At 38.1% G+C, this 10,436-nt stretch overlaps 1 protein-coding gene across 1 annotated transcript; it reads right to left on the bottom strand.

Moving 5' to 3' along the window:
* Nucleotides 1-8,481: 8,481 nt before the first annotated feature.
* LOC307254683 (N-acetyllactosaminide beta-1,3-N-acetylglucosaminyltransferase 3-like) lies at nt 8,482-10,093 on the bottom strand. The gene has a single exon (XM_080033160.1). It carries the CDS (start codon nt 9,980-9,982, stop codon nt 8,972-8,974), a length of 1,011 nt encoding a protein of 336 aa, XP_079889286.1. The 5' UTR covers nt 9,983-10,093; the 3' UTR covers nt 8,482-8,971.
* Between the last annotated feature and the right edge of the window lie 343 nt (nt 10,094-10,436).

The raw sequence follows: 10,436 nt of genomic DNA on the forward strand, positions 1-10,436 counted from the left end.
ATGGCCGAAAAAGGTTATAGGACGAAGCCGAGGCTTATTATGCCTACCCTCTTTACATACTGCTATAAAATGTACAATGTATCACAAAAACAAAATATAACATAACATAACATAATACAATACAATACAATACAACATAACACAAACATAATACAATCAATACAATATAATACAATTCAACACAATATACTATACTATACTATAATATAATATAACATAATACAATACAATGCAATATAATATACTATAACATAATACAATATAATATTTGAAAAAAAGCAAAACAAAAAAAAAAGCAATAGCCTAAAAATATAAAACAATGCAACTTATAGTTTAGTTGTAATTAAGTTATTATAATGAATTTCACAGTTATAGTTTGATTATACTCAGTGGCGTGCACAGGTAGACCTGAAGTGGTGCTGAAGCACCTGCCCTTTTCCCCTGGCCCAATCAAGTGCCCTTTTGAAAAAAATAAAAATAAAAATCTGAAAGTTCTTTTTTTTTTTTTACAGTGTATGTGGCCCATGCCGAAATTATCATCTATAAATGCTCAACGATTAAAAACTTTGACAATAATGCCCCAATAAATATGCCCCCCTCCTCCTCCGCACACACTTCCTTTGTCAACGTGAACGTGCAGAGTGGACACAAACGGAGGCGCGTTGCCGCAGCAGTTCACAGCTACTGCACACACACACACCTACTCCCCGGCCTGCCCTGCCCCACCAGCGAGGTAACACATACATTATGGAGTCAAGAGTGTATTGTTTGCCCCCTAAGCCTCAGTTGCCAAGCTATAACTTGCATTTATTTGTCTCTGTTATAAAGTAGCCTCTATCATCCAGCGCCACACAGCTGAGCATAAATTAGCCGACTGTCCTGCTTAACAAGCTAGCCCAAAAAAAAAATAGATATGACGTGATGAACACAACTAATGTCGGCGGAGTTTGTCATTGGTACAGCATGTGAATCTATCAGTATGCTGAATATTTAGTGTTGTTTAGGTTTACTTTAGGCTATATAATTAACACTTCACTTGCAGTAATTTATTTGCTAAATGACAAACAGGCAATTCCCAATTCCCAATTGCCTGCAGAAAAAGTAGCCTTGTGCCTTGTTGTAATGTAACCAAGCAGTCTTATTCATATGGTTGGTTGGTCTCTTTTTATTTACAAATTGCAGTATAATGCCTAGAAAGGAGAGATTAAAAAAGGAAAAAGAAAGGGATCTACAGCAGGCAGCACAGGGGAGCAGCTCTCTGCTCTTCTGGATGAAAGCATCCACCAGCAGCAAGGAGGAAGATGAAGATGAAAGGTCAGAGTCAAGACCAGAGTCATGTTAACTGTTCAGGGCATTTTAAAGCTCAGATTTCAATGTTGAACTGTTCCTCAAATGTTATTGAAATATCTTTAGCTGTCCACACATCTTATTTTAACTACGCAAAGTGGGTTGGTGGGACTAAATCAGTCATGCAGCTATATAAGCTAATTATATTATGTTGTCCCAACCATAAGTTATTTCTATGTTACAAGACTTGCAGTAATCTTGTATTTACCTTAATAGGATATTATTAGTACGGAGATCAGGGGCCTAACGAAGACTTCAAAGAGAGAATTCGGGATAAGGGATTATTTTAAAAAATCCGAAGCTGTAACATGTAAATATTTTCTTTCTGCTTTTTGGTAATTCTGTGTCTCCAAATTATTCCAGAAAATAGTACTGAATAGCCCACATTGACACAGGTGATTTAGCCTTAGCTTTCTTCTCAAAGTGCACCAGATTGATGAATTTTACTTTAAAAGGTTAACATTTTTCTTCCGGGGGAAAATTCCCCCGGACCCCCCTAGAAGGTCCAGGGTCCAAACACAGTCTCCCAAATTCCTTTGAGAAACACTGTATGTGTGGCCGGGTATTAAAAGTAATTAGGCCAGGGGGGGATTTTGTACAAGTACCCTTAAAATTATTTGGTCATTCATCGATAGAATATATTGTGCCCTTTTTTTTTTGCACTGAGCACCTGCCCCCCAAAATGTCTGTGCACGCCACTGATTATACTTATGCATTACTATATACTTTCCATAGATTCTATTCCATATTTCATAGTGCACAGTGTTACCATATAAATATATATCAACATTTTACTGTGGGCTCCCTCTATATGCGAGTGCAATACATTTCCTTGTATTGATTTCCACAGTTAGTTTGATTATAGTTAGTTAGTATTATTACGTTTAGAGTTATTGATAAAAAAGAAGAAGAAGAAGAAAAGAAAAACAACAACAAATAAACAAAAACAAAAGGAAGCAAAAAAAAGGGATAAATTAAAATTAAAAATATAAGTATATATAGACGTTTCCTCCATACATAAAAAAGCATGTACACAGCTGTCAGATTCACAGCAGCAATATTGGTATTGCTCCTAGTATTGATGTCATAATAATGTTTTATATATTATCTTGGTTTTGAATTATTATTATTTTTTTTAGTAGAGCTGCACGTTTTTAGTTCGCAGTCTAATTGGTTCCATAGGTTGATACCTTTAACGGAAATGCACCTGCTTTTGGTGTTTGTTCTTGCCCTTGTACTTTTAAACATATGTGAACCTCTTAATTTGTAATGAACCTCTTTAGCCCCAAACAGCTCCTGGATGCAGTGCAGAAGTGCTCTGTGATGTGCCTTGTACATTACAACTGCCGTTCTGAGGACAGCTAGATCTTCTAATTTCAAGGCGTGGAGTTTAATGAAAAGAGGATTTGTTGTTGCATAATAGTTAGCATGATTTACAATTCTTATGGCTTTTTTTGCATTAAGAAAATTTGGTTGATGTTTGTTTTATATGCGTTACCCCATACCTCAACACAGTAAGTAAAGTAAGGAAGAATGAGGGAGCAATATGATATATAGTGAGTTCTGATTTAAAACATTTTTCATTTTATACAATATTGCAGTGGTTTTTGATATTTTTGATTTTATATTATTTATCTGTGGTTTCCAGTTAAAGGTCACATATTATGCTAAATGCACTTTTTAAATGTGTTCCAACATATCCATGGGTCCACGGTGTGCCTAGAGACTGCCAAAATATCAAAAAAAATAACAATCTCTCCTTTTCTCACTCTCCCCCTTTCTGAAACCCCCCCCCCCCCCCCCCCCAATATACTCCGTTCATAATTCTCACGGTTTATGACGTCATAAACTGCACAGCCACATCCCCATATTTTCTTTATATGTCCATGCTTACCCCCCACATTAGTAACCAGAAATGTCCACCGTGCAGTAGTCTATGATAACCCCACCCCCCCATTTCTTATTGGTCCACGGCCCCGAGATCCTCTAGAAAAATTTCCGAGCGACAGCCATGTTGCTTTCCCCGCTAAGCGACAAGATGCCCATAGTAGCCTACAGCCTGAATGTTACATACACCAACACAGAATGCTTTTGCTCATACTCCACTAATTTATCTTAACCACAGCAGTCTATGCCTCGTTTTTAATAACACAACGGATAGGAAGCTACTTGTGGGTTTTTTTCAAACAGTGAAACTGAAAGAAATGTTTGTATTGGTATTTTTGCCTGACTGGTGTATAGCTATTTAGCTTTGGGACAAGCATTCAGCTTTTGCTCATAAAAACATAATTCTATTACCCACACCAGTCTGGAAATGCCTCGTTTTTAACAGGACAAAGGATTGGAACTTAATAGTGTGGAAGTCAAATTTGAAGATATTTTTTTCACTGATTTGTGTGGTATTTTTAGCCGGTAGCTTCCGAGCTAGCTTCGAGACAAGCATTCAGCTTTTGCTCATAAAAACATAATTCTATTACCCACACCAGTCTGGAAATGCCTCGTTTTTAACAGGACAAAGGATTGGAACTTAATAGTGTGGAAGTCAACTTTGAAGATATTTTTTTCGCTGATTTTAGTGGTATTTTTAGTTTATTTTATCGTCTGAGTCTTATTTTTAGCGTTATCGCCCATGTAGCTTCGGTTGTAGCACCAAGTTTTGCTCATAACACACTGTTTATATTCCCCACAGCAGTCTGAAAATGACTCGTTTTTAACATGACAAAGGATGGGAAGATATTCCTGTAGAAATCAAACTTTGAAGCTACTGTTTTCACTGGTTTTAATCATGTCAGGTCATGTCAAACTGTTCAAAGTATGGCTTAGCTCTGGCCGGGTAAACACTGTGTTCGCAGTCACGCAGTGTCTCTCTAGTATCGCGAGAGCACGGCAGAGACGGTGGGAGAGCCCCATGGACATATAAAGAAAGCCCGGCAGAGAGGTGGGAGGGGCCAGCCAGATCGCACAAATATAGGTCATCCTGAGACCAGAGGACAATCAGGGTATAGAGGCTTGCTACAATAAATTATCTGAACGGGTTTTTCAGCAAACATCTAAAAAAATAAGTATTAGGGACTACTTAGACCATATAAAATTGACAGCAAAGTGCATAATATGTGAGCTTTAAGTTTATGATCAATTATGGTTCCCAAAAATGTATTTTCATTGACACGCTCAATTTCAACATCATTGATCTTGAGTTTAGACTGTTTGTTAATTTTCTTATTGCCAAAGATAATAAATTTTGTTTTTTTTAGGTTCAAAGACAGCTTATTAATGTCAAACCACTTCTTTAGAATTGTTCATTTGTTTTCCACTGCATTCAGGAGCTGCTCTATGTCTTTTCCAGAGCAGTACAAACTGGTGTCATCAGCAAACAAAACACACTTTAGTAATTTCGAGATATCACATAAATCATTAAAGAGATCCTATTATACTACTTTTCTGGTCTTAATTTCTTGTTAAAAACTGCTATAGAGCAACCTGGCACGAATCACATCACAAAAAACTATGTAGATTTTCGGGACACTCTTCCTCAGGCTCTTACCCTAGCGAGCACAGCAGTCTCTCTCTACACACTGCTTTGAGCTTCTCCGCCCCTCCCCCCCTGCTGCAAACCCCACTCCGTTGTGATTGGTTACCTTCCTTCCAGCAGAGGGAAATTTCCAGGAAGGTGGGGGCATGCAGCCGGAGCTTGCCTGAGCGGCAGCATTACCATACATGGAAACTTGACAGAAACGACCCGAGCGTGACAGAGAAAACCCGGAAATTTGAACAAGTTCGGCTCGACCGGCTGCCATAGTTTTTAGTGCTCTGCATAGCCACCCCAGACGGTCAGCAGGGAATACGTCGAAATGCATGTACGTAATTATTTGATACTCTAGTATGGTTAAACATGACTATAAATCATTATAACAACGTTTATAGGTCATAAAAGTCCAAAAGTATCATAGGTCCTCTTTAATGTACATAATAAATAGTTTAGGGCCCAGCAAAGAGCCTTGTGGGACCCCATGCGTTACTTTTTGCAAGTCAGAGTCGACATTATACATATGTACATACTGATCTCTATCGTCAAGGTAACTTTTAAGCCAGTTGTGAGCAATGCCTCTTACACCATATCTTTCCATTTTCTTTAAGAGTAAACCATGGTCAATTGTGTCGAAAGCCTTCTTTAGGTCGATAAAAACCCCCTACATTTCAAACACTGCTGATTGCAATTTCAACTGAAATGCTAAGAAGGTTTCTTGTTTTAGGCTTGTTAGTGAACATACTGTATATACAGTATAGGGAAAGCTCAAAAATACTTTTTTTTTGGAAATGGATAAAGGAAGTGTGGATGTGTGGATTTTTTCGATTGCTAAACCACAGTGGGCACAACTGTAGCTCAATGTGCAAAACTCTAGTCTGCACTACCAACAGTCACTGGAGCTGAACAGTTTGATGAAAGGGTGAAATTCTTTCACATGTTTTTTTAGGAAAACGAAAAGAAATTAAAATCAGAAGTTTGCTTCAATAGATACACATTTTGTATATTTTATTGAAAACATTTCCAAATTTAATATTTATCTGTGTAAATATTCTATAATTGTAATACAGAAATCAATTCCTGTAATGTTGTCATTTACTGTAAGGATGCAACTCTAAGATTATTACAGATGCAACTTCAGTGTAGCCTTACTGTATTTCATCAGACATTACAGCTCTGTCTTCCTCCACACATCCACATTCTCACTGCCACTCTTCTCCCTCCTGTCTTCATTGGTCCATTTACAAAAAAAATATATATTGTTGAGCTTTCCCTTTATACTGTAGGGGAGAATGGGGGAATCTGAGGCATCGGGTAATGTGAGCCACCCCCTGTATCTAGGCAACGGAAAACATTTGTGGTCATGTGAGATATATGTTTTCAAGCCCCTCTCATTTCCCCATGGCGCTGAAAGAGAGGACCTCATGGTGCTGTGGAAAGCATGTTTTTTGGTATTTTGCATGTAAAAGTAAATGTTCTTGCTGTCAACTTAATCATCTGTTGTGCCAAAGCAAATGTATTCACGTAGAAAAACTTCTATCATACGTGTTGATGAACTACCAACATATGAAACCATGTGATGCTGATAACTGAAGATTAGCCTGAAATGCTAAGAGAGGTAGTTTTTTCTGAAATTGTGGTGGTGGGGGAAAGTGAGCCAAATGCTGTGGGGGAGAGTGAGCCACTGTCTCACTTTCCCCCACCATGAGGCACAAGTTAAGTTTAGTCTTAAATATATTTTAATGTAATATTACATGACATATGTTTTATTTTAATGTCATACACATTGTAGAAAAGCCATCATGCCAAGGAAATACACCAGGAAGACGACCCAGGGCAACCACACGGAAAGAGCACCTTCTCATCTTTCCCTGTAACCTTCAGGGCTAGAATGTAGAGTAGGCCTTGTTGTAGAGTATGACAGGCTGATGTTATAATCCAATTGGGTCTTCTCCTGTGTTCTGAGTCCCAGGCTGTTCTCGCTGGCTCTGATTTTCCTATGCTTTGACCCCCAGACACTAGCTGGCTCTAAGGGTCCTGTCTTCTGACCCCCAGACTGTGTTCTAATCTAACTGGTTCTATCTTTCATTTGAATCTTATTAAAACCATTTGAATTATAGTATGTTGAATTTGATTTTGTTCAGAGTTACTTTCAAGTGTTTAGTAAATTTGCTTTGCTTAATTGACCAAACCCCATCATTCTTTTACTAGTCTGACATTAGTTATGGAATGTGTGGCTAGCTTTCAGGATTCTTACTGTTACAATATGTGTTGTTATGGTAGTTTCAGAGTGGAAAAAGTAAGTGGATCAGTTTACCCCACAGCTGGGGTAAAGTGAGCCACATGACAACTTTTTTTAAAACAATCATATTTTCACTGCCCTTTGTCTTGAAAAAATTCTGCTAATGCCCATTTCTAGGAAACATCCTGAGAAATGGGCACATTGGAAATGTGTAAATTTGAGTGATAAATCTTTTTAGCTTGCTTAGAGGGGAGAAAATGTAAAAAGTGGCTCAGATTACCCCGTTCTCCCCTATATGTTCACTAACAAGTCTAAAACAAGACACCTTCTTATTGTTTCAGTTGAAATTGCAATCTGCAGTGTTTGAAATGCACTAGGCATTCATTCTGTTTTGAATGTGTGGTTTACAGTTGTGGCAGTAGTGTGTTAGCGTTTGAAAAAAAGTGCTGGAAATCCACAGTGATGTGCAGGTTGTGGTTAAGCCATGAGATAGGTGTGTAGAGTTTTGAAAATTGTGTTTAATCAATGAAAAACGAGCTAGAGTTTGGCCCGAATGAACCGCTGCTCTGCATACTGTTGTTATAGTTTTGCACATGTCGCTCCAGTTGTGCCCACTGTGGTTTAGCAATCAAAAAAAACTGTAAGAATACATTGAACTGTAATTTCTGATGAAATACAGTAAGGGCAACACTGATAGACCCTGTTGTGAATCATGGTCTCTCATTGAGAGAGGCAGGGTTGAGGGTGCAACACAATCTGCAAGATCTAAAGTTGCATCTGTAATACGTATTTTCCAGCAAACAAAAACGTAAGAGTTGCAACCTTTACAGTAAATGACAGCATTACAGGAATTGATTTCTGTATTACAATTATAGAATATTAACACAGATAAATACATTTGGAAATGTCATCAATAAAATATAAAATAAAAAGATGTATCTATTGTAGCAAACTTCTGATTTTCATTTATTTTTGTTTACCTAAACATAACTGGTATGTTATAAAATAAACAATTTCATGTGAACTAATTTCACTTTTTCCTCAAAGAAAATATAACGTTATTTGTGTGAAGTAACTAAAATTATTCAAAACTGTAAAGATTAAAAGTTTGTAATTTGTGTATTGGGTTTGATGCTAGTGTATATACTCTGAGTGTGTTCTGAGTGACAGTGTGTGTTATCTCAATGACGCTTTATAGTGTTTGCTGCACTGAGCCTATTTTGCAGGTGAAGTGAACTGTTCAGCTCCAGTGAGTGTTGGTAGTGCAGACTGTAGTTAGAGTTTTGCACATTGAGCTACAGTTGTGCCCACTGTGGGTTAGTGATAAAAAAAACTGTAATGAATTCATTATTTGATTAATGTATATTTATTCACGTCATTCCATTAAGCCCATCCCTCATGAAATTACATTACACCAACAAAAGAAATTCATCCACAGCTTCTGGACCAATTACATCTTGAGGTGGAGGCCAGTCTACGTCTTTTTACTTGAAAAGTTTACAAACCTTTTTCTGTAAGCAGTGTCACAGCTTATTTCTCAATTAGATTTATTTTGTTCTTTTTATTCACTCTCTTTCTCTCTCTTTCTGTCTCTCTCTGGAACCAAAACATACATTATTTTTACATTAATGTAAAATCTTTAGTCTTAAGAAACCCTGAGGTAAACAAACATGTCAGGTAAAGCTGATTATCCCTACTGTTTTTGGTTGAACAAGAATAAGAAGCAAAGATCCATTGGATCTAGCCAAAGCCTGATGCAGAGCACTTTCAAAAAACAAGAAAGTCATACCTGAACTCTCAACCTAAGAGCAGGTACAGGAAACAAAGTGTCAACAAGCTCTGTCGCCACCTGTATGTTACAGTTTGGTGCTGCTTTCCCCACATTGCAGATTGGGGTCATGTACTCTGTGCCACATAAGATACAGATCAGCTGAAAGAAATCTGTGCACCAGTAAAACGTCTTTATAAAAGCATGGATCGTAGCCATCCAGTTTTTTGGAGGGAACATGCAGTCCTGCCGTCATAACTCCCATATGGTGTATAGGACCAAGTTCTGCTTTGGCCATACACATTCCTATGTAAACATCGTCAATGGGGAGAATGGTAATGGACTGGGACATGTTGTATGTGACCATAGCTGAATAGCCAGACAAGAGGAAGCCCCCACCACCACAGTAGGGAGGGTACGAGTTTGATTCATGAACCTGAACAGGGATATAATACTTGCTCCCTTTATCTCTGATAGGCCCCACCCACTGGATCAGGTGGCCAGTAAAAAGGTGCTTGCTTCCATCATTATCTTTGAGGTTTTGGAGATACTCCACCATGTTGTCTGTGTGGGCAAAGACGTCATCGTCACCGTTTAGCAGGAAGCGAGCGTTCGGACAGTTTCTTTCCATCCATTCCAGGAAGAGAATCTGCTTCATGGTGAGGTTGTACAATGTGTCCTTAAAGTCCCATTGGAGGATGTCGTTGTACTCACGTTGCTCCACCTCAAGTAATTCGTTCGATCTCTCTTTCTCAAAACCAGAACCTGTGGTTCCTGAGATGAAGATCCTTCTGATCCACACACCGTTATGAAGCCTCTCTTTGGCCCAGGTTGTGCGCAGCACCTCTCGGCGGTCATAGTTCCCTGGGGAACTTTTAATGACCAGCAGTAGGAAGACTTCTGCTGACTTATCAGCTCCTCCACATTTGTCGGGAAGGTCCAGTAGCATGGGGAAATGGCGACAGTGTTTATGGTAGAGAAAGTCTTGAATGTGCTGAGGAAGAGAGCTGAAGCCTGTGACATTAGCAGCAGATACGTTTTGTTCACATCTTGGCCAGGAGTATACATAGGAGTTCTTAGTGGTGGTTTGGTTAATCATTTGACTGTTAGCATCGTTGACAGTTATTGCGGGCGGGAAAGTTTTATGGCCAAAATATTCTTTAAAGAGATGGAGCACCAACAGACCAAGAGTTATCACCACCAAGAAAGAGTTGATGTTTCTCCTCCTTGAAACTCTGCAGAGACAAAAACAAAACAATTATTTTCATAATAATAATTATTATTATCATTATTATTAATTATTTTTAAAAAAGTATTAATTATTTAAAAAAAATCTCAGATACATACAACTGCTGGTGAAGAAACATACATGATAAGATGATGTGGTATTATGGGTTGTTGGTGTTTAGTTTGGAGCAGTTCAAATAATCCTTTCAACCCTTATTAAAATGAACTACATTTCAACTTAGCCTATATGGAATGGTTTCAAAACCAATCTTCTACATTTAAATGAAATAGTCAAACAAAGCAATGGGTTTTCCATTCAAAGCTCT

This window comes from Ammodytes marinus (assembly GCF_949987685.1).
Source record: "Ammodytes marinus genome assembly, chromosome: 8".
In the NCBI taxonomy this organism is placed as follows: Eukaryota; Metazoa; Chordata; class Actinopteri; order Uranoscopiformes; family Ammodytidae; genus Ammodytes; species Ammodytes marinus.

What these genes read in the sequence shown, in the direction of transcription:
- LOC307254683 (XM_080033160.1), bottom strand. Translation starts at nt 9,982, where the DNA reads ATGATTAACCAAACCACCACTAAGAACTCCTATGTATACTCCTGGCCA.